The 25,527-nt window shown below is 32.0% G+C and overlaps 3 protein-coding genes across 3 annotated transcripts; 2 read left to right on the top strand and 1 right to left on the bottom strand.

Moving 5' to 3' along the window:
• Positions 1-11,903: 11,903 nt before the first annotated feature.
• LOC116778124 (acyl-coenzyme A diphosphatase NUDT19-like) lies at positions 11,904-14,029 on the top strand. The gene is made up of 6 exons (XM_032672013.2): positions 11,904-12,047; positions 12,119-12,442; positions 12,784-12,928; positions 13,224-13,421; positions 13,527-13,734; positions 13,809-14,029. Exons 2-6 carry the CDS (start codon positions 12,132-12,134, stop codon positions 14,027-14,029), a joined length of 1,083 nt encoding a protein of 360 aa, XP_032527904.2. The 5' UTR covers positions 11,904-12,047; positions 12,119-12,131.
• A 99-nt stretch (positions 14,030-14,128) lies between these two features.
• On the top strand, positions 14,129-16,460 carry LOC116778115 (STE20/SPS1-related proline-alanine-rich protein kinase). The gene has a single exon (XM_032672000.2). It carries the CDS (start codon positions 14,129-14,131, stop codon positions 15,596-15,598), a length of 1,470 nt encoding a protein of 489 aa, XP_032527891.1. The 3' UTR covers positions 15,599-16,460.
• Positions 16,461-16,486: 26 nt separating this feature from the next.
• On the bottom strand, positions 16,487-24,450 carry LOC116778752 (FERM domain-containing protein 5). Its single transcript, XM_061529504.1, has 13 exons — positions 24,384-24,450; positions 24,186-24,304; positions 23,866-23,970; positions 23,600-23,642; positions 23,067-23,243; positions 21,786-21,886; positions 21,184-21,336; positions 20,594-20,746; positions 20,275-20,363; positions 19,713-19,851; positions 19,378-19,459; positions 18,757-18,912; positions 16,487-18,429 (listed from the first exon to the last, which is right to left on the bottom strand). The coding sequence occupies exons 2-13, from the start codon at positions 24,273-24,275 to the stop codon at positions 18,089-18,091; spliced, it is 1,629 nt and encodes a 542-aa protein (XP_061385488.1). The 5' UTR covers positions 24,276-24,304; positions 24,384-24,450; the 3' UTR covers positions 16,487-18,088.
• Between the last annotated feature and the right edge of the window lie 1,077 nt (positions 24,451-25,527).

Here is a 25,527-nt window from a genome sequence, read left to right as displayed (position 1 = left end):
CGTATAACCAATTTGAAGTTAACAAGGTTTTAAATCATTCTTAAAGAAAGACCACTATGTAAATTTAGAATCTTAATGAATTAATGGAAATTTAGAACTGCTGAAATTAGTATTTATAGCATTTAAATATATTAATGTTTAAATGTTACCATTACAAATATAACATAATAATTAATTTAATGTATAGATAGTAATTAATAGCAATTTGAATCAATATGATTTCTTAATTGTCGTGTTTCATTAATTTTATCCTGGCAATACCCACAGCCACATAAAGTTATTGTTGTAATTAAGGTTTGGGTAATTGTAGAGGAAATTTGTGTGGCAGGTAGGTACAGAGTATTTTATTAATAGATACATGTTAAAAAAATAACTTAAAGGAAATATGTTTTTGTGAGAAAAACAAATGATTAAAAGATCATTCTATTTACATCTCACAATTAAATTGAGATGACGAATGAAATGTCAATTGGCGTGATTAAAATATCACAAAGTTATTCCCACCGAAAAATAATTTGTCTATTCATAGAGAAAATTTAGTCTGGTACCTTAAACCGCTGTTTAATTATTTGATTACAAGATTTAAACAGCATCATGAATATTAAAAGGTAGCTATAATAAATATCTGTGTTGTTCTTGAACATTTTGCGAAAACCTTCATCGGAATTTCCATCACGAACGTTAATAAAAAGGTTTTGTGGAAATAAAAACGGAATAATGGATTCGTATCACCATAACATCCCCACGTCCAAATCCCCTCAGAGCAGTTAATCGAAGGAAAAACAGGAACGTAAAACACTCTTCCTGTTCGCTGGAAGACAATGAGACGTAAAACCGTGAATTAAACAGAGGAATGCAAAGAAATTATTATGACTCTGTTTTGATATGAAGAATAACATAGAGCCTTAAAATATTGTAAAAATATTTTTCAGCTACATTTTTAGAACATTATTTCCACAACAATTCCGACGAAAAATGCCTAAAACCTTACCAGGCATGTTACAATATTCTTTTGCAGTTACCCATAATGTATTTCCGTAACATAATTACGGCAAACACATACGTAGAATTTAATTAATTTTTATCGAAATAAAAAACTTTTTGAGAAAAAAATATAGGTATCTATAGAAAAGAGACATAAGACATAACCATGAATTTGTTTATTAGTTTATTGAGGTATATAACGGAAGTATTTTAAGAAATAACTTTTTCTTTGTTAAAGCACAAATAAAAAACCGGTAGTCCGAGTGGTTTTGAAACAAACAAAACAATATCATGAAGACACTAAACAGACATCCGCTAAAAATATTTGAGTGATCGTAAAAACAGTGGTTTAAAAAAAAAACATCATAAAAACTAATATCACAATAAAAGTGGAGTAATCTACTTCATGAAATAAAACCTCTACGTGTGCTGTTTCTCATTAATCCATATGGGATTTATATGACTGCATTCACATTAACGTAAAAGCCATCCGTATATTTTTAAAATACGCTTACTGTGTACTCAAAATCGTTTATATAAAAAGACATTAGCTTTGATTTTACAATCTTAACAAACAAAGTATATATAAGTATACATTTAAATAGTTCAACTACTTGTACATTTAAAATAAATTAACAAGTTAAAGTAACACACCGACGTACAGTAAAAGAGAGTTTATGCTGCAAATACAAAAGGCAGCTTACAAACCCTTCTACTAATGAGAGCTTTAACTTGGAAAGACCGCATGCAGCGAGCACGGACATTGTGTTTAGAATATCGTAATACAAAGACTTGTTATTACATTAATAAAAAGAATTTAAACGGCAACTGTTCTATATAATATCGATGTTTTATTTAACATAATATTATTTTTAATAGTCTTTCTATTTCAATTTAATTATAAATGTTATGTTATTGTAGTTGCTATTTATGAATTACTACATACCTAAGGCTTGAATGTTAACAAAGTGTATCAAAAGCGTCATCAAATATACATTTTTTTCGTGCGAAACCAACGTTATAGCAGGTGTAAATTTCAATAAAATCACTCACATAAAAACGATGTTCTGCCTTAGGTACAAATGCAGAGTTTCAGATACAAGTTTCGTTAGTGTACTGAAAAAAGTCCAGTTTCCGTTTCGATCGTATTCCAATTTCCGGCCGAATGTTGCACCTGCTCGCTGGTAAACAAGGTGATTGATGTCGCCTCTATCACAGACCATTTTATACGATTTATGCTTTTTCTACTTTGCTTGTTGTGATCTCAAATAACATATGTCTCCAGACGAAAGTTGTTCATTAAAATAAGAAAAATTTTAAGAAATCAGTCAAAAAATTTTCAGTAAAAAAATTATAAATATTATATTTACTTATTATTCCTTTATTTTTTAGTTATCAATAAAAGATAAGGTGGAAATTGAATGCGATCTTACGAATATAAAATAGTATTGCTGAATTATAATGAGATCTGAGACTTTTGCGAGTATTCATTTAAATGAAACTAATATTTTCGGATTACTTCGCTTATTTTATTAATTTTAAAAACTATATACTCCCGACGTTTCGGTTATTTTGCAGCAACCGTGATCACGGGCAGACGGAAACGTCGGTAGTATGCAGTTTTTAAAAATAATAAAATACGTAAAGTAATCCGAAAATATAAGTTTCATTTATTGCTGGATTGGATATATAGTATAATGTATTAATTCATACGGCTTAACCATGTTTTAACCATAATAATAATAATAATAGAAAGCTTGTTAAAGTTAGACATCATTAGCGACAAAAAAAATGGAAGCGTAAACAGCCAGTACTAAGTTCTTATCTTCTGAAATGGGTTAAAGATAAACAAAAACCCGCAGCGAAGAAACCGGCTGAGAAATATTTGAAGTAATTAATTATCTGTAACAAAACTTAGAAAAAAAGTTTTAATCTGTATTACTCATTTCTACTAATGACCTAAATTTTGTTTTATTTGTATCCATTTTATCGATTTTTTTTTAATTTACAGTTCGTGCTATGGTTTCGCTCTGTTAGTTTGCCACAGCAAATTCTTTTATATACCATTGAATATAATATATATATATTATATTCAATGGTATATAATATATATATATTATATAAAATGGTATATAATATATATATATATATATAATAATAATAATACGATTGGATCTGAAAAAGACACATTGAATAAAATACACTATTGTTTAAATTTATTACCAATTAAAATTTGTGTATTGTTTAATTATTTATTATCTTTAAGAGTAGAATATAAAACTTTTACATTTTTAAAACAACAATTGCTAAATTATGATTTAGCAGATGACAGAAGCGAAAATGATTTTAATCACAACACCACAAAAAAGTTTCAGATTTTATTAGAACAAGAATTAAAAGATCAACATCGGCTTCTCAACTTTGACGAATGACAAAATTATATCGTGTAATCTATGAGGTAATATAGAAAAATTAAATTCATTCTGACAAATCAAAGACATGCTTACAATAACAATAACTTCCCTTTGGAAGCCTAGCTCCTCTGTAACGCGAAGTCGAGTGGATGGAATTGGCTTTGAGGACCCTGAAGTAATGTTAACATAGATTACTTATGGAGTATATATTAGGAAATGAGCTCTGGCTTTAATGAGAAATATCAAGTGTCCCGTCATCAAATACCGTATTGCTCTACTGATATTTGGTGACGTCGATAAAAGATTTTAAAAACCTTCAATATCTTCTCTGCGGAGCGGACGTGTTCGTATCACTCACAAGTGTAAAACTAGGGGAAAAGACGAAACCGTGCACAGACCACCCTTACACTCAAATGCGACTCCTTGGATCTTCAGTAAACGTCGTCTACATATGAAACTTACACAGCTCAAAGGTTAACCTTACGTGTGCCCAGAAACACTCGCGGTCGTGGCTTGGCAGTACTACATATATTCAAAGCGGGAGACTGTAGATAATGTCTTTATACGATCCTAAAGTGCAGTACTTCAAACTCGGGCAGTCTATAGGGATCACGTCTTCTTTCGATGTTACCAGCTCGGTCGTTGATATTCAAGTTATTACTAGGCGGTGATACCCGAGGGAGTCGGATATAATGTAAATGCAAAATTATAACAATACGTAAGCCATAAAGTGGCGTTACCAATATTCAAATTCCTAAGATTCAAATATTTTCCCCTGGAGAATTGTTATGGGATTTTGAAGCTATGTATTTGCAAAAGGATCCGTTTCAAATAAATGTAAAACAGGTTGAGATGTAGCCCATCCCATTTAAAATCCAGTGCCAGGGGAATTTCAATTTCAGACAAAAATCTTCTTCCGTTCTTTGCAACATTTACACCATAAAAGACTATTGACTTATTTTTTTCTAGTTTTATATAATTTGATTGCAATAACTGGCTTTAACTTTAGGCTTTAACATTTAGCATCATCTCTAATATGAACTGATAATAGCATGTAAGATAACAGAAGCAACAAAAAAAGTAAGTATAGTAACTAGCAACTAGTAACCTTACATATTCGTTTTAAAAGTGCATAAAAAACAAGTGACATATGCCAAAGCCATTGATAATTAATATTTCCGGTAATATACTTATCAATGTAAATATATTAGTCCACCAATGAGCTAGGTATTTCTTTGGGTCATTAGACAAAAACATTGAGTCCAAAATAACTTGTTTTCTTCACAATTACTTGACGGCTTATTCGTATAAAAGCGCAATAGATCTAATTGCAACTGGACGAAACAGATGAATCACCGTTTTTGGGGACAGGATAAGTTTTAATTCCCATAAAAAGAAACTCCTTAACATCCAAAAAGAGACAAATACTGCTCACAATATCTCGTGCAAATAACACACATCTGAAATATCCCTACACCTGTTCTTACAATAGTTACGTAAGTCAAGCAATTTTATCTTGAACAAAGAAATAATTGTGTCCTCAGTGAAAATTGAACAGTCTTCGGAGAGAATTCTGAGCTGTTTTCATGCGGAAGATAGGAAAACAACTCACACTGATCCGAATCTGTGCCCGTTCGTACTCTTAGTAGCAGTATGAATCGTAGTTCATCAAAGTTAAATTGAAAAGTATAGGATATAGATTCTACCACTCGTTAGATAAAAAATATTAGAAAAACATCCTTAATATATAGCTATAAAGTGTAAAAATAGATATATATTTCAAGAGTGTTACTGCTATAATATTCGGGACGAATTTTTTAAGTTTATAGCATAAAATTATTACTTAAAAATTAGTTAAACCTAAAGGGATACTGAACAGGAGTCTGTCTATAATTATTTTCCTGATTTCGTCTGCATCACCCATATAAGGCCGATGTGAACAAATATATTTGTAAAAATATCGGTACTTGGGTCGAATTTGCAAGCACATCGCTTTATCGTTGGTAAAGTTTTTCACATTAAAGCAATGTATAGCATCATTCGGCCCTCACAGAATACAGTTACTTGTGATAAACAAAATTGTAATAAATCCATTGTACACACATGAACAAAACAACCGCACTGTTCCTAAAACCTAAGTTTAAATTCCATCGTTAACGTTCCAGAAATTATAAAGAACAACATGGCAACACATTTAAAAAGCGTTTAGTAAACTACAGCAAACGAGCGCGCGGCTAGTTTGCATTTGCTATTAAATAAGGAAACCAATCTTGAAACAAATTTCTCCATTTAACCTCGCATTTGGCTTTTATAGTACGTTTTATTTTATTTCACTCAACCCGAGTGGAATTCCCGCCATTATGCCCACTGTAATAACTGTCGAAGCTAAATGGGAGATATGTTCTCTCCAATAGAAACTTATAGGTTTTTCTAAACAACGAAAATTTTGCTTTCAATAAAGACTCGCTATTTTAGGTGCACAGAAAAAATGTTCTAAAATAAAAATTATAAAATCGTTTTCGTAAATATAAAAGACCTCATTAAACTCTCTGCGAGTTGTAAAAAGACAATAACTTTGTTTTAGTAAAATCTACAATGTAGAACTAAGAAAATATGCAACTCGCTCCAAGTGTTCTGTTGTTTTAAAGCATCCATTAACTAAACTAACGAGGTTTTAACCATTTGTATTAATGTATTTTTAAGTAACTTTCCCTTATTTTAATGTAATAATTATAATTTAAATGAATAAAATACATTAAGTAAGTATAAAAAGTATATGTAAGCTAGTATTGAATACGTAAACAATATATTTTAATCACAATTTTAATAATCAGAGGCCATTAAAATGTGTGCCATTATAATATAACGCCATGGCATATAGAAATAACAATAAATATTATTTAAACTTTAAATTACAATCCAAAAATAAATGCCATATCTAAATCAATCCAAACCGAACCTTCAGAACATCAGTAATAAGGACCAATTTTGAAGACGCGCAATATTTCATCAATATCAAAAAATTTGATAGGTATCGCGACAGACAACGCTTTTAATGTTTTGCACTTCTGACATAAAAAAAAAATAATTCGGTTATATTTTGAAATAAATTTATTTATATATAAATATACCTGATACCAAAGATACCTAAAATTTTTTTGTATGTTTAATAACTATAATAATAATAATAATAATAAAGCCTTTTATTCGGACATTAGTACAGTTTCGGTTCCTTACACTACTAGGCTGTTATTTTCGTTTTCGTTGTTTTTTTCGTCTTTTGTTGAAGGGTTGTGGTCTCCACCCCCCACGAAGACCAGTCGTCTTGGGGGAGGTTCTGTTGTTTCTCTGGTTTGGTTTTTATAACTACAAAACCTTAAAAACTTTTTTTAAGTTGACAGTGCTTACATATTGGACCAAAATACCTTGGTATAACTCAATAAAGTACAGTAAAGTAAGTGAGTAGTTGTAAAGGAAAATAACTAGTAAAATTGTAAAATAAATAGTACATCCGATATGACTCAAATGCAGTGTAAGTCTTAAAATGTGTACGTTTCATCAAATCTAAAAGCAAACCGAGAAACAATGATAGCTCTTGAGTAATCGCTCTTGAAGGGAATCCATTTTGAGTTTTCCAATTTAATATATACAACCTCTGTGATTCAAATATAATGTATCCGAACATAATTTTGTGACTCGTTACTTTGTTAAGATTCATTGACATCGTTCCAATAAACTTCAAACAAATGAATTATACGTATTTATTTTGGGTATTAATCTGGCAACAATATTTTTATTTCTAACTCAACGTTATAATTACTATATCATTTTTAAGATTGAATTTAGTTTTAATTGTTATTTTCAAAATAAAATTTGAATATACATAAAATTTTTATTTCGATAAATATAAAAAAAAAATGTTTCAATATCAGATTCTAATCATGTAACGGAATATTATAGATTAATATAAATTTTATACTAACTGGCAACACCGAATTTTTATCATATTTACTTTTATAATACTTAAAAAAGTTTAAAAACTTAACCAAGAGGTTTTCAGGATTCATTACATGGGACTGTAATAAATTTAATAATAACCATTAATTTTTAATTCCGTTATAAGTATAATAATATTTTCTCAAAATATATTCCCTGATTTCATGTATATGTATGTATTCATTGAAATTAACAATGAAAGGAACATTAAATTGTATCAATTAAAACACGACTTTAATTTACGAAATTACAGACAAAATTGAGATTTTGTAAAATACTTTATTTTTTATAAATTAAAAATAACACTACCATACAACATCGCATGCTCGTCTCGTACAAGGGTCTTCAGAATAAAATATTACTTCCATTTTCCTGGACTTCCGTATATCTGAAAGCCTGCGGCTGAGAAAGGCTTAGTATTCCCCGATATGGAACACTTGCCTTAATACCTCATATTAGAAAGAGGATTAAATAGTGTTCAAATATAAATTACATATTTTCAGGGAGAGCGGAAACTCATTATTTTAATATGTTAAGCTGTTTAAGTTTGAAGCGGAGCTGAAGGTTGTAAGCATCTTTTTGTTAAGGATAAGCTCTCTCAGGAAAAATATGCTTGGCCATCTATTTTGGGATAGCTAACATCGTTTTTACGCTTCAAATACATAGTTGCAAGTATTTTACAGCTAAACCCTGCATAATATATACATTTTTTTTACCCTTCCACTGAAAAAGAGAGTGTTTTATTATAAAATTAACTAATAAATAAAAAATATATGGTATTCATTGTAATAAATTAACTTTTATCAATAATTTATCATGTAATTATTATAGGTAATCACATCAAATTTATTTGCGTATTAAACTTAAATGGGTCGTTGGGTTTACATACGTCATTTAAATGACACTCATCGGAACAGCGAATGTTAGGATGGGGGTCGCGACGCTCCGAGCAACAGGCGCCACCTGATCAATGAAACACCCCCTCACCCCCGCACCCTGTCACCCTCACGCCCCGCACCCCCGCACTACACTTGTTGCGCGCATGACCCAAATACACATGAACTATACGCCTCAGATGCTTATATTGTATAGAAGCGTGGAAATTTATTTTAGCTCTCATCGGAGTTAGCCATAATCCAATACCTTTATGCAGGTAGCGTTACAGTCGTGCTTTATCTGAATTCCGAAAGCGTTCAAAAATTCGTAAAACTTTTCAGTTAAATCGTGCGTCTTGATGTTTTACGTACACAATGTTTACTTGTTACGTTTATGTCCTTTTTTGTATAAACATCGAAATTCGTAATTGTATTACATTACTCACACCATATTAAAATTAATTATCGTTTTCAAACTTATATCATGGATTACATAAATAAAAAATTATTTGATATGAAATTTAATTTTGACAATGACATATCTGAATTCCCCCGATAATAACTTTTGCTTTACACATAAAACTGTAGGACATAAACAAAATCCTGTAGGTCCTTTGTGATCACAAGTTGTATTATATTTAATTTCTAAAAAGATTACAACTTAAAAAAAAAAGTGTTTTCAGGAACAATAATATTAATTCATATTTACTATAACACCAATTATTCTTATAAAAACTTGATGGTAAGTCTCGGATAATGCAAATGTGGAATACTGTATACCTATAATGATACTATCAGAAGCTATTTGATCATGTACCTTCGTTGCCGGGGAGCAGAACTAACATTATCTTTAGGTCCGTCATTACTTTCTACTTCCCTAAGGATGTTATCACACCAAGTAATATTTTTAAACAACAAAACAAAATTTTGCAAAACCTGCCACTAATTAAACTGATAATTTAATTACAACACTTTACAACAAATATTTTATTTAAAAAATGTATGTATCATACATATTTTTTTAGTGTTTACATATTAAAAAATATATTGCTCCGTTATTATAATACAAACAAAAACTGTTATAAAATTTTATAATATATCATACAATTCTTATGATTAATTTGCATATGTGAAAGCAACAAGAGTAATCAAGTCCTAGTAAGCTCAAAACATTATCAGCACGTGTATACCCGACCTTGATTGTTATCTTCATGGCTAGTCCCATTCTGCCCCACGCCTCAACTAACCCGTACGGGAATATTACCTTAGAACTAAGAAATAATAACAGTGTCTTTATAACATTGCTTGAATAAGTAATTTAATCTTTTCGGTTCATTGTGTTGCTGTGCCTCGGTTATAATGTTGCAAAACAATTGCCATTGATATAAACAATGATTTTATCCAGATAAAATGGTGTTTTAACTTACAGATACTAGCATTGCCTTAGGTTGACACTGTATGGAAGGCAATCGTACGATTTATATTAAAAAAATTTATTTAAATATAAATTTTTCATAAGCAAATATTGGAAAAAATCTACAACATTTGTTTCAATAAGTAATTGTTATTAGTCAACATACATATATCTTCGAAATTATTATTCCAACAGTTGTCACAAAGTGGATTTATTGTTATATCTTAATAATAAATTATTTTGAAAATGTATAAAGTTATTTTAATATAATATTAAAATGTTTATTTTAAAAAAAACCTTAAATTTGAAATCCATATTGTTAGAGGGAATTAAAAATAAAAATTCAACTATACTACAGACAGAAAATTTAAGTGTTTACAAAATTTCAGCTCTATCAGTTAAAAATATTAGCTGTAACTGACCAATGTGTTGCAAAAATTAACAATGCACAATTAATGCAAAGCGTGTCCCATTTCTCATTCAATAATCGACGTTACTATAACCTGTCAAGACGTATGAATGACAAACTGTTAACGCTCTGTCTGTGCTGTGATAAAGCAAACTCGGGGTACATACTGAATGAGATTTAAAATAAAATTTATAAAATTAAAAAAATCTATGGTTGTCTATGGACTCAAATTAGAAACAAAAATTTGACGTTTATTATTACATAATATGCGGCCTATCTAACTCTGTGTATGCCTTCCTACATATGAGTACTGCGATAATATTCAAATTAAAGTCCAAAAACAGTATCCATTTAATATTTATCCACTACATGAAACTGACAGTATTTACTCTATGTTTAAAGTTTTTTTATTTTTCGTTTTTAAGTATTCCCTCCTATTAGTAATATATTTGATTTATATTATCTGGAGACTAAAATGGTTCGACAAATATTGAACAAAATAGCTCGGCTTCTTAGTAGATATCATATACATTATAAAATATTATTGAATAAAAAAAAGAAAGACTATCAAAACGCAAAAGTCCAATTTATAGTTAAATCCGCTTAGTTTGATAAGCGAATAAATCGACGCACATCTTTTGCTTCTTCACAATCTGAATAAAATGCATCTGCGATTTATAAAGGCGTCCAATGGAATAAAACTATGTTACTTCTTTCTCTTAAACTCACTGCTCACCATGTACCATAATTTTACCACTAATAACCCTAATATATAAAGCATTTAACTTTAAAAAAATTAAATTGCGGTATTTTTCTACCATTTACCACATTATAGTAAATAGTTGATTTTTTTATAATTCTTTAATCTTATAAAATATATGCATATAATGCTTAAATAAATTTTCATCTCTATAAATTACACTTTTCTGAGAAAAAGACTTGTACTACTCGTGTAATTAGTTTTCCAAGGAAACTAAATGTGTCACTGTGTATTATAAATGAGGGCACAAGCTCCGAGGAGTAAGATGAATTTTGTTTACTTCTATATTGATTACTTCATTTTATATGTAATATCGGGTGACACAGTTGTGTGTTTTTATGACGAAATGGGATAAAGAATTACCGGTTTAACTAATCATATGGGACGACCACCGCTTTTGAATATTAAGAATATAATCAAGGTGTTCATAAAGGATTCACAAACGTTAAGCACAATTTTTGCAAATTAGATATTTTTATCTTCATATACGTGAAGAAACAGCGTTTTAAAAATAGTCTTGTTGTTAAGCAGACGTCTATTATACTCGATTGAAGTAAATGCCTTCTCTTCCTAAATTAATACAAAAAAAAAATGAAAATTTAACTTTGTATAAAACGTTTGTATTTAATACATATAAAGTCAGTCCACACACTTAAAAAAATAGTATAAAATGTATAGCATGATGTAAAGTTTAATTTATGATATCAATATAAGTATAATTAATAATGAACCTACTTTTATAATATAAAATATTTTTCAATATTATGTAAACCACTAAGTAGCTAAAGCCATTCATAGACTATATCTTATGTACAACTAGCCTAAAAAAAGTTGCCATTACCAAAATGAGAATAAAATAGTATTCACACGGAATAAAACTATTCGGTACTTTTTGATTTCTAAAATATGTTGTTAAGTAAATACGAGAATAATTTCTAAAATTTAAATCTTTACCTAATTTAATTTACTTTTCAGACTATTCATTACTTATTATAATTTATACCAAATGTCGCAGTGAATTATAGAAATTTGAAGTCTTGATGAGTTACTGTCAATTCTAAAGCTATTTTTGTATTGTCTATAGATTCATATAAATCAAAAGTAAGCGAATGTAAAAACAAACTTATCATATAATACATATATCTCATTAGATAAGACAATTAAGATTTCGTAAAACAAATGTAGAGAGGAAAACGTAAGTTTCGGCCTTGTAGCATAACCCCTACTTGGCTACTACAATATTACCCAATTTAATGTTATATACAGTGAGAACGGCATCATGAAAAGAGCAATCGGGAAATGTTGGCGTGATTCCGCTTCATTGATAGTGATCGCTAAAAGGAATGTGGATGTTTCGTCGAGTGGAAACGCAGGGGATTGTAACTACGATATCTTGTTGCAGACTCGGACGCATAGCGCTTCTTTCTCGAACAGTGTAGTGTTTCCGGGCGGTGTATGTGAGGAGGCGGACGCGAGTGATCATTGGCTTCACCTCCTCAGCTCTTTCGGTTATAATCACAGAGATTTCGAGACTTTACACAAAGCTAGTGCCCCAGTAACCCCCATTCTAGCGAATAACCCCGTCAAAAGGTGATAAATTGCATTTTAATTACAATTTGTGCATGCTCAAAGTTTCACTTTCATATCCATTATTACTTTTTCAAAAAAATATCTTAGATATACAACACAGTTATATACAAAATATTATGCTGTTAACAGGTTCAATATATCTGTCCATTATACATAGTACATTGTAAGTAGTTGAATTGAAAAAGTATTAAATGACCTGTTATAATTCTATTGTGTTGTCACGATTCTAAAAACATTGAGTCTACTGAGGCATATCAATTTGATTCTTTCAAGTGCCTATATGCAGTTTAGCCTTGACCTTGTATTTTTTTTATATATCAAAGTTTTAATGTTGTTGGCAGACATATTGCTTTAAGAATAACCGCAATTAGAGAGACATTTGAGGAGCTTGGCCTGCTTATTTGCAGTTCCCGGCACAAAAACAACAAAAGTGATTCATGGTCTCAGTTTGTATGTGGTGTTGATGTTAAATATTGGCAGGCACGGGTAATTGAACCTTTTGATATCTTTATTAATACATTTTAAATGTTACATTATTATTTACTGTCTCATATGTTGTTTTGATTTGTGACGATGAATAAATGGTGTAGATTAATTCATGTTGTAACTTTAACACTGCTTCATATATAACTTTAATAAACTTTTTATCAGCGAGCCTTATTGTTTATTGAGAAGCGATTCAGAAAACTTATCGGAAAGTGAAACATTTTATCCAATGAATTTTCTAACAAAAGACAGTACTATTCATCATCATTTGTAGATTTACTCAAAATTTTTTTAGTTAAACAAAGACCCCTTGGATTTCTTGGTGCTTTGTAAAGAGCACAACTGCTACCCTGATATATTTGGGTTGCATTATTGGAGTAATTGGTTGTCTCCGACACATTTGCCAAGAAGATTTGATACAGCATTCTTTTTAGCTGCTTTAGAAAATAAACCTTCAGATATTAAAGCCAATTCGGAAGTAGTCAAGGTTGAGGTATGTAGCTTTTTTATATTAGTCATATATATATATATTTTCTTTATTATTGCTCGTCTTATTAACAAATAATGTATGTAATTCGTATTATTTTCATAATTTCAGTGGTCCACTCCTCTCGACACACTAGAACGTAACAAGAACAGGCAATTGATACTTTACCCCCCTCAAGCCTATGAATTAAACCGTTTTTCATATTTCAAAGACATTGATAAGTTAAAAGATTTTGCAAAAGAAAAGAGTTGCGAGGGTAATGACCTTATCTTCCCCACTGCCATTCAAGCAGCTGATGGAATTGCACACCTTTTGCCAGGTAATTAATATCAGGTATGTTTAAGTATATATTGGTAACAATTCAAGTAAAATATAAAGAAACTTTCCTTTAAGGTGACTATCTATATCCATCAAATGTAGATCTTAACATAGAGACAGTTATAGAGGAAGCAAAGACCCTTGAAGAACTTAGAGATACCAATCAAACATTGCATCGATTCGAAACCAGCAAGCGAGGAACCTTTGTGGTGACACAGAATTACAAACCGAGCAATCATATCAATATGGGTGATCAAGTCAAGCCCTTGAATGCCTCAATACATATGAAAGTTTAGAGCATCACATCGCCTTAGATCAGCCCTACCATTGTACAAAGCTTTTATATCACAGAACTATATAATTTTCATAAGTGTCAGTAAAACTAAACTGCAACCATGAGTTCGGGTCACATGTGGCCTAACAGTCAAGACGACTATGAACTTCTTGAAGTCATCGGTGTGGGCGCCACGGCTGTCGTCCACGCCGCCTTCTGCCGTCCGCGAGGCGAAAAGTGCGCCATAAAACGTATCAACCTGGAGAAATGGAACACCTCCATGGACGAGCTCCTTAAGGAGATACAAGCTATGTCGAGCTGTAATCACGAGAACGTGGTGACGTACTATACTAGTTTCGTAGTCAAAGAAGAGCTCTGGCTAGTCTTAAGACTCCTCGAAGGCGGCAGTTTGCTGGATATAATCAAACATAAAATGAGGGTCTCGAACTGCAAACATGGGGTTTTCGACGAAGCTACAATCGCCACCGTCTTGAAAGAGGTTCTCAGGGGTTTGGAGTATTTTCATCAGAACGGTCAAATCCACAGAGACATCAAGGCGGGTAACATTCTTCTAGGGGACGACGGGATCGTTCAGATCGCAGACTTCGGTGTGTCAGCCTGGCTCGCGACTGGGCGAGATCTGTCGCGACAGAAGGTCCGCCACACGTTCGTAGGAACACCCTGCTGGATGGCCCCCGAGGTCATGGAGCAAAACCACGGATACGACTTCAAGGCTGACATCTGGTCTTTCGGCATCACCGCCATCGAGATGGCGACGGGCACCGCGCCGTACCACAAATATCCTCCTATGAAGGTGCTCATGCTAACTCTACAGAACGATCCGCCGACCATCGACACCGGCGCCGAAGACAAAGACCAGTACAAGGCTTACGGCAAGACCTTCAGGAAGATGATATCGGAATGCCTCCAGAAGGACCCGACAAAGAGGCCGTCCGCCACCGAGCTGCTGAAGCACTCGTTCTTCAAGAAAGCCAAGGACAGGAAGTATCTAGTGCAGACTCTCGTGTCGATAGGGCCCAGTATGGAAACCCGCGTCCACAAGGCGAGTCGGCGGCAGCCGGGAGCGTCCGGCCGCCTGCATCGGATGGAAACCGGCGAGTGGGTGTGGGAGAGTGACGAGGAAGACGGCGAGGAGGAGGACGAGCGCCGCGACCGGCCCATGAACCAGCTGTTGCGAGCTGACTCCTCGGACAGCGAACCCGAAACCGACCGCGCAGGATTCACCATCGGCTCCCTGGACGTGGACGAGGCGCCGCAGCTGAACCTCGTGCTGCGGATGCGGAACGCGAGGAACGAGCTCAACGATATACGCTTCGAATTCGCGGCGGGCAAGGACTCGGCGGACGGCATCGCCACCGAGCTGGTGGGTGCTGGGCTCGTGGCGGCGGCAGACGCTAACGCTATAGCCTCTCAGCTACAGCGGCTGGTGGACGCCACGTTGTTCCCCGGAGACACTCCCCCTCCACGCTCGCTGACCTTCCGTCTCGAGTCCACGTCGACCGCACCAGACGCCCCTCCGCCGGACGAGAAGGGACTCGTCGGCTACGCTCAGATTTCCATCGTAGACTGAACTCGAGGCCACCTCGCAACACCCTCTCCCATTCACGCAAACACGCATTCTCATGGACAATAATATTAGTAATCGTAGCCGTATTTTATAATGTTATACTGTGTAACCGAATTTAGAAGCTAGCGCTGCGACCCGAGGCCCGCGAGGCTTCCGTGCGAGTCATTATAATGGACTAGGGATGGCGTGTAACTTCTTTTACATTCCGACAAGAAGTGACGTCACTCGGAATGTTGAGAATGTCGCCCATCGGAGATGCGACGACGCACTAATGTATTTGATAATTTCTTTAAACGCTATTTTATTATATAACTTTACTATAAGAAACTACATATTATATGGGTGTTTAAGGAATTTTTTTTTATGAATATTGTTTATAGCTCAAGATGATTCTATGTGTAATCCTTAGGATGAAGCTGAATGTGTAGGTCCACTGCGTCTATTCCGCTGTACCGTCATCTATAATGGTTTTATTATTTCGTCGCTCAAACTATTATTAATATTAAGTTAAACGCAAATCTTAATTATTTTCAATATAAAATTTATAAACGGATATCTTGCGAAGCGCAATTATATTTTTATGCTCAAAATATGATCTAAGTGACATTAATTTCAAGCGTCGCGCTTGTTAATCAAACACATTGAATTGCACATCAACACGTGCCATTTTGGATTATCTGAACATGTAACGAATCCCGAGCCGACGTGTGTTTAAAAAATATATATATTTACATGAATTAAAATTAATTGACATCCATAACAGTGTTTAATCGAATGTCTATACAGTATAAAATGTTTTACGTTGTTATTTGTTTGTTGCTTATTTTTGAATTACTTTGAAATAATAAAAGAAAACGAATCTGAACTGATAGTTTCATTCAATGAAAGTAATTTGTCGTATCGGAACGTTTATTAATTACGTTTTGTGCTAAATTCAGGTAATACAACGGATGGTCGTGTCTAGATACGCCGGCTGTGGAATGGCAAACATCTGACCGTTTGCAGGGATGATGACCAGACAAAAGTCCGTCACAATTTGGCATCCGCGTCGCAGTCAGTCCTTACAAAAAAATAATACATCCCCAAATCTTCCAGCTAAAAACTAAACTACGTAATAAAACTTCCTTAATGCTATATAGCTCTTGCAAAAGGCGCGTTAAAGTATAAAAATAACATTTCCTAATAAGTACAAAACAAATGTAAGCATATATTTTAAATATTGCGAAGATTTACATCAGATTTATGTAAAAGTTCGGCTCTGATACAATACAGATGTATAATCCTTTTAAAATCTCATTTGACAATAGGCTCTGAATACACTATACAACAGTTCTCTTGATGGACAAAAACCAAATCTAATATTTTTGTTCATATTCATCATATATAGAACTATTCATATTTTATGAGAAGAATAAATTAAGATCCGCTTTATAGTGTAGACTCGACCTAAGAATGTACATTTATTGTTACATATGTAAATAAATTTGTAACGAGAAAAATTAATACCACAGATAATAAATACAAAATTATAAAAATAAAGACTATCAAATAATGTTAATTGTGAAGGTGTAAAAAAAATAAAATAATCTTGTGCATAAATAAGCTTAGTTATAATTAAATAGATTTTATTATATTTAAAGAATAAATTAACCGAAAAACTATAGGTGACTAGGGGAGGAAGCGTTTTAAGTCTAGTATTAGTAACACTAATAAGGCATACAACTAATTCCAATACCATCAGGTACAAATTATTTGTAAATACAATCACATAATATAACCTACAAATGTGAGATTACTTAAAATGTTTTTGCTGAGTACTTCACAAAAAAAAAATTGTAAGGAACTTTCGAGATTCATTCATAAGTACATAATGTATTAAAAATTCGAAAAAAAAAATACATTGCTTAAAAATTAATTTTCTAATAATAATGATGCGAGTGAAAAATATAAATCAGTGCCGTTTTAAAATGGAATGTTATAAAGAACATTATGTATAAAGATCTATATAGATTATACGAGATTCCATGTAATGCCCGTACAATATTATAAAGGACTATTCTAGAAAGCCTTGCGCTATTTGTACGATTTCCCGTGAGGACAAACATTAACTATCACAACTACCGTTCACATTTAGTGTGCGTCAAGCTAAGTGCACGTTAGCTTATAAATTTTCAACTTAAATATAATAGATTTTAATATCTCTTCACGACATACACTACGCATATAAATAACAATTAATACGTGTCGAGAATTCGTCATGAGGAAGTTTCAAACTATCACAAGAAGTGCGCGCGACAGAGGTTCTCACGACGGAAACATACAAGCGTAACGCGGACTGTTACATGCGTAACGTTATAATATAATAATGTATAATCGATAAATACTATATTAAATGCAAAAACATCGGGATTCCGTAAAAGGTGTCGAAAATATTTTTTTGACACTTCAGAATTGACTCCACCGGTATACAAAACTCAGTCAACAGAGGGCGCATCAGAATAACTCGACGATTTTCTTCTTGAGATACTCCTTTAGGGGAGCGTAGTAGTGGTGTCTAAGCGAAACCAGTTCGGGTTTGCGTTTGAGAGGCCGGAGTAGGGGCCAGTCGGTCTCGAAGAGCAGGAGGATGGCGAGGGAAAGCGAGAGGCACACGAATAGGAAGGAAGGTACGAACGCCCTCAGGAGGTTGAAGGGCCGCGGAGGAGGCTGCAGGGCCGGCGGGCGCCACTCCTCCGCCGCGTGAGAGGTCTGCGACACGTAGGTCACGTGGGTCGTCGCCGCTGACTCACTCGACGAGTGTTCGAACGGATCGCGCGGGCTGTATTCGGGACACGCTGGAAATAACACACGAAATATTATTATTACATAACACTATTTGTTAGCTTTCCACAAAGCATTCTATCAGATCCCATGTCGGAGACTGCTAGATTAATTTTTGACTTGTATAAATGTGCAAATAATTTTGTCCACATAATGTCTTGGCACATATAACGTACTACAGGACTGGCGTACCTGTGCACAGTCCCTTAACTAAAATGAAAATACTTCTGTTATAACAAAGAGCACACAGTCACAGTACTATATGCAGATTTCATCATATCTTTAAATATGTACATTAAGCTAAGTCATTCACAATACTGTACGCAATTCAATGGCCTCACGTGGTTTATCATCGCTGTGTCTGAGGTGATCGCAGCAGGTCAGCGCTATGTCCACAGCGGGTCCTCCCAACAAACAGCCTCCGACACAGAGGTCACCGTCCACTGCACTTTCTTCTAAGGGAGCACTGTGAGTCGACCTGGGCAGGCTTGAGTAACCTGGAGTAAGGAGTACAATTAAATATACATATGTATATATGTATAGGGAAAGTAAAAATGTATAATATAGAAAATATATAATCAGAGCAGAATAGTATTTGTCAAAGTGACTGGAACATAGTATTCTGAAACTTGCTTGTTGATTTGAACCTACTTCTGTCAATATAATTAAAATTTTTCTTATCCTTTACATTCTTTTGATATTAAATTTGTTTGAACGTCACTTTAACATCAGGGACATAAATAGAATTGTAAATTTTGTATTGTATCAGACTTTTAAACCTATATACGAGTTATAAGTAATTACAATTAAGGCAATTATATGAATTCAACACCAATCATCTGTTATAAGAGTTATTATATAGTAATTTGGAACATAATCTATCTTTAAAATAATATATAGAATATTTCAAACTGAATGAGACTTATATAAAGTATATTTTTTCTTCATCACTTCATCCTTACCAAAGTCTCCGGTCATCGGTGTGGACGGGGTCGCTGGAACACTCGATGCTTTTCTCTTCCCGCCCACACTGGAACCTTCCTCCTGGAATATTATTTACGAAACTTAATAGAATCATAATATAAATATTGTATTTAGGTGAACCAATAATTATTTTTAACAAATAATATTGTATGATGATGAATTTAATAGTCTCTTGTAAATCATAATTGAAATGAATATGAAATAAAATTAAAAGTTAAATTAATATAAATACAAATAAATAATAAAAATAGTAATATAGTTGTTTTTTATTAATTATTATATAAGCAACATATAACAGTTTCTTTGAGCGGACCTGATCGTCTCTAGTGGTAGCCAGAAGTCCGTCTCTCTCTAATATTTCCCTCTCAGTTCTCCCCGCGTACTTGAACTTAGTTCCCCACGAGAACAGACCGCCGCCGGAGTACACACACGCCTCGGAAGATGACGCCAGCCTGGAATATGATATCATTATGATGAGTCATGACGATGACATATGATGAATCATAACAATGAGATATTTTACAGATGAGATAGAGATGGATATCAGTTATTGCAAGGTGTTTTTACTTTAAATTCAATTGTTGTAATTTATATTTTTTTTTCCATCCATGCAATGCTTCTGCAAATGAAATTTTTAAATAATCAGGGCGGTGGTGAGTACATTGCATTTAAATTTCTTACAAATTACAATACACAGTAACAAAAGTCACATTTATAGAATAATGTGATATTGAAATTAATAATTTAGAGAACCTTTCTTTCCTGTTACTTATTTTGAATATCAAATCTACTGTAATAGTAAATACAGTCTAAGGACACTGTTCAGGGGGAAATCTTCTATGACGGTATCTCAAATAAACTATCATTAGCCATACGTGAAGAACAGCATTTGTTCTATGGCGCAGCACCACACGTGCCGGCACGCGGCTCCGCTTGGACATTTGAAACCGACTGTGTGCTTCTTCTGTAAAGCAAAAAAAATATGACTCACAGTATAGACATAATATAAAAAATAATTTATATTGTCAAACAAAAGATAGGTAGATATGGCAACCCCAAAAAAAAAAAGGTAGTGGCAATGGTATTGCTAGTTGGCTGATTTTGTATAAAAGAGATTGTAAGCAGAATATGGACATGAAAGCAAATCATACAGGTCCAACATAACTTTATGTAGGTAAAAATGATATATATTACCTCGGGATAATTTAAGTGCACAATAAACATTCTACCCTCGAAGTTTATCTTGTGGACTTCGGCCCACTTGAAGTGATGTGTCTTCCGACTGCCCTGGAATGTCAGGATCCCGGTGTGGTTGATGCCCAAGTACAGTTGGTTACCACGATGGTCCTAATGGTTTAAATATAGGGTTGAATAAAATTTAAAGGGACAGGGATTTTATTATATTTTATCTGATAGTGGTTGTATATACGTTTTGTTGAGAGGAGTTGCAAATTAGAAATCTAAATACATATATCAAAAACAATTTAGTATACAGAATAGTTGCAAGATATTTCTTGATTGCAACTTGTTTGATTACGTATATAATACATTGAGATCTTTTGCGAGTTTTATTTAAAAAAAAAACTAATATTTTCTGATTATTATTTTAAACTACGTAAGCCTGCCGTTTCGGTTAATTTCACTGATCACGTATAAACGTTTTCATCTCGTAAGCAACCGAAGCTTCGGGAGTATGTAGTTTACAATAAATAAAAAACGCGTATATATCTTATTAGCAGTAGTTAGAAACACAGTCTTAAACTTTTATGTATGTAAACAAGTACCTTGACAGGATGAGGGTCTACTCCGTACGTGTCGAAGGTGCACGCTAAACGTAGAAAGGTCTGCTCGGCCTCCTGTGTGGACAGACCTCGGACTCCGCCGTCTGTACACGCGCCGCCGCCAGTAGCGCCCTCTATAGACTCACGATGTAGCTCCTATATGCAATTATCAACTTTATGACGTGTGCAATAAGGGACATGATAAAATATATGATTAAATTAATTATCAATTCAATTATTATTATAAATATATATATATATTATATATATATATATACATATAATTAATATATATATTATAAATATATATATTAATTATATATATATATATATATATAATTAATTAATTTATTTATTTTTTTATAAAAAATAATCTTCGAGCTTCAATGAATTCGAGACTTGTTTTAAGTTAGCTATACATTCAATATTTATCTAAACAAGTTATTGTCTTCATTTATCATGTATGTTAAAAATTATTGTCTGACAATTTAGATTGCCATATAAGAAAATACTTATTGGAATTTCAGACAGATGATATTCGAATATTGATAATTAATATAACTTAATATTTAAACTTCTATTATTATTTTTATGTGTCTCTGTACCTGTATCCTGGCCTCAATAGCGTCGGTTTGTCGTAACAGTATCTTCATCTCCGTGACGTAGTTACCAACGTGAATATTCGGATCATAGTCGCCAAGTTCGACTACAAATAAAACAGTTTTATTTATTACACTTAAAATAAAAATAAAAATTAAGAGATTTATGTCATTCATAATTAAACAATAAAAATATGTATTCATATATATTATTGGTTAAAAATCAAACCTAAAAAAACTAGATATTTGTTATGTAATTATTGAAACAGATTACAGAAAACACATAGATTATAAAAATTCAGGGGCAGAATAATGTGTGCAGCCAACCAAAAATAGTTGCATTCTGTGGGCTTTCTTTACAATGGCGAAAGTAAAGGTTGGAAATATTTATAGATTGTAAGATTGTTTGTAAATTATGTTTAACTACTTTCAGCTCGAGACTCCGTATACAGTGTGTTAAAACAATACATATAGCTGTATGTCGCAGCCTTTCCAATTTAAATAATCTATATACCGACTACAGCGCCATCTGACGGTTTTATTTGTGAATGAAAACCATCTGGGGTGCTAAACGAACGCAAAAAAAATCAAATCGGTCTAGCCGCTTTGAAGTTCAGTGACTACAATAGGTTAATATTATTAAACAATCCGATTTATGTATAATAATTTTCATATTATTATATTTACTTTTCAATAAAACAAAGGCATAGATAAATCCGAAAAAATATAAGAATAACGGCTAATAAGAATTAATATAGATCACCTGTCTTTTGATATTATAAAAATTTAGAAGCAACAACCGAAACGCTAAATATATAAAGCGTAATTCAGTACTAAAATCGTCAAGAGGCCTTCAAACCATTTTATCATAACATATCAAAGCTATGAATGTCCCGATGACTCATTTGGAAGTAACTACAGAGTTATAAATCTAATAACAAGCCCATTTCATAATATTTGGTAATTTATTGTCAGCCAGTTGTGAAATCTTATGTTGCATAATCTTTTCCGACACCATTATAAGCACAATGTATCCTATATGACTTTACAAATATACTAGTATAAATAAATTTGTTTTTCATAATTTATTATCTAACAAAAAATATCATAGTACATAGTCTATGTATTTGCACATAACCTATATTCCAACAAATATATTTATATCCTATTAAAATACCTTGCCGGTAATAAATAGAATAAATATTTTTATTAGCATAATAATTTCAACCTTATGCTAAAATATAAGCTGAATAAAAAAAAATATCAAGTTCTTTAAACGTCACTCACTTTGTATTATAAGTGCTCCAAGCATAGCAGCTTCGTTTGCCGTACAATATAACCTGCCATGAAGTAAGTCACGTTTTAACTGGAGATATATTTGAAATCTCGTTACATCCTCCTTCAGCAGTAGAGGGTTCGGTGGGTAAAACTTTACCCGAAAACTAAATAATATGGGTGAGGCATCTGTAAAAAACATGCTGTATAGGCAAAAATTTCTTCTATTTGTGGCTGAAATACTTTAGTACGAGCATTCAGTGATTTTAAAAAAGAAGGCAATATAATTTCATTGTAACAATAATATAAGAATTCTTAATTTCTATATTTCTGTATGTATAACTAAACACTACATTTTCTGTCACATGCTATATAATGTGGCAGAAATTTCTAAGTTTAATCCGTAGACCCAGTTGTAATGGTCGGAACAAATTTATTATTTAAGTTATTACTAAAAAAAAAATATGAACTAACAATATTCTCTAACCATCCATCTGTATTTGAACTTTCTGTGTATAATATTTTTATTTATCATATCTACTCACCTTTTACTTGCTTCAGTATAACTTTGGCTAAATGCAGCCAATGCTGAAACGATTTTGATTAAAAATTAATATTATTTGTACTTATTTAGACACTTGTAATAAAGTTCTTCTAATTTACTTATTTTGAAATTAAACTTAATATATAAATTTCTCTTAGTAAATATTTCTATGATTCTGATTTTTATTTTGATATAAAATAATTAATTAATGAAAGTTCATTGCTTCCTCTTTATAAAGTAATTTTTTTTTTTAATCTCCCAACTAACCCTTTGACCATTTCCATCCACATATCGGAGGCCGAAGTAATCAGTTTCAGTCAGATTTAATTGTTGGCAAACATGTTCTAACAGGAATTTACCCTTGTAAGATGGCTGTAAAAGGATGAAAATATCATAAATTTATATTAGTATATTCGTTATCAAAAATAGTTATGTTATTAGATATCACATTGAAAAAGTAATAGTTTTATAAACCCTATAAAACCAAAAATAAAAAGTATATTACATACGTATGTAAGCTTTAAAGGTAATAAACATGTTTTATTTAAACCCACGTCAGAATAAGATTAAAACATATTAAAACTTACGTGAAATTCGCATTCTAATATTTCAGTATCTTCTAGTAGTCTCACAGTACATTTATAAACAATATTGCTATCACCTCGACTCTTAAACATACTGAGTTGGTTGATAAGTATTAAAACAACTAGAAAAAAAATTACTTAACTAAATGACATTTTCCACTACATTCCCAATTAACATCGTATAAGGAAAAGGAAAATTACAAATACACGGTTGATTATAATTATATATATATATTTTTTAATATTTCATTCTGAACTTCGTGATTTTGACTTTTGACACAGAAAGTGTAGAGCTTACAGTAATCATGGACAATATACATAGAATAGCAAGAAATTACATTTTATTAAAATTTACCGAATATATATGATAGTTATTTAAATACAATTTAAATTGATCACATGAATATACTATAACAAAATATTTTTTTTTTATTAGTACAAAAAAGATAAATTCTAAGATAGAAAAAGATCCTAGAAATAAAGTTATCAGATATAGGAAAATAAATAAAATTTCTAAACCTTATCATCAGATCAAAAAGTAAAAACAAAACAAAACCTTTTATCTCTTGCTACAGTGTTTAAAGCTAGTTTATTTTATAGTCCTAGCCATATTAAAATATATAATACACTTTTTTCCAAGATATAAAGGATTTGTAAAAATTAATACTAAATATTATTTAGATCACACTTGCTATACATAAGTTCACGTTGATAATACTAATAAATATTGGAAACCTAAATAATTTTCGACACTATTAATTAATTAACCTAAATATTATTCGACACAAAAAATTATCACAAATATATATTAAAACATGCATAGTAACATTTTAATTTATAATTTTAAATTATGAAACAAAAAAGGATAAAATTAAGGCCACACCGAACTACGGTTATATACTAAAAAAAAGTCCACTCTCAATCATTGAATATAGTGAATTATTTTTAAGGTATTTCCGAACGAATTTCGGATATGATGTCATGGAAGGACTGTGTAGCCATTTAACAATAATAATAGAAATTCCTAGGGGATTGAAACTCACCTTTTGTAAAATTTATGTTGTATATTGAGTATAATATATCATATTATATACATATATTAGTTAAAGATGTGTTATAAGTCAATAGCTGACTTTCATATGCAATTACATATAAAAAGTTATTGAACAAATTTTTACAGTTATTTCTTAAAGGTTAATTATTGAACAATAATGCTTTAATATATACTTTTTTAAATACTTATAATAGCAAAATAATTTATTAAATGTAATAATAAGTATTAAAGAAAGAGTTTCAAATTATCTTTTACTCCATCAGACCAGTAGAGAAATATGTTACATTCTTT

The sequence above is a fragment of the Danaus plexippus genome, chromosome 6 (assembly GCF_018135715.1).
Source record: "Danaus plexippus chromosome 6, MEX_DaPlex, whole genome shotgun sequence".
Classification (NCBI taxonomy): domain Eukaryota; kingdom Metazoa; phylum Arthropoda; class Insecta; order Lepidoptera; family Nymphalidae; genus Danaus; species Danaus plexippus.
Note: the sequence above shows the minus strand (reverse complement) of the source record. Positions and strands in the feature narration are given on the sequence as shown.

Coding starts and splice junctions, on each gene's coding strand:
- LOC116778124 (XM_032672013.2), top strand. CDS start 12,132: ATGAAAAGAGCAATCGGGAAATGTTGGCGTGATTCCGCTTCATTGATA. Junction 12,443..12,783: donor GCGAATAACCCCGTCAAAAG/GTGATAAATTGC, acceptor TGTTGTTGGCAG/ACATATTGCTTTAAGAATAA. Junction 13,422..13,526: donor CGGAAGTAGTCAAGGTTGAG/GTATGTAGCTTT, acceptor TCATAATTTCAG/TGGTCCACTCCTCTCGACAC.
- LOC116778115 (XM_032672000.2), top strand. CDS start 14,129: ATGAGTTCGGGTCACATGTGGCCTAACAGTCAAGACGACTATGAACTT.
- LOC116778752 (XM_061529504.1), bottom strand. CDS start 24,275: ATGTTTAAGAGTCGAGGTGATAGCAATATTGTTTATAAATGTACTGTG. Junction 23,244..23,599: donor TATACTGAAGCAAGTAAAAG/GTGAGTAGATAT, acceptor TGTTTTTTACAG/ATGCCTCACCCATATTATTT. Junction 18,430..18,756: donor ACACAGCGATGATAAACCAC/GTGAGGCCATTG, acceptor TGTTATTTCCAG/CGTGTCCCGAATACAGCCCG.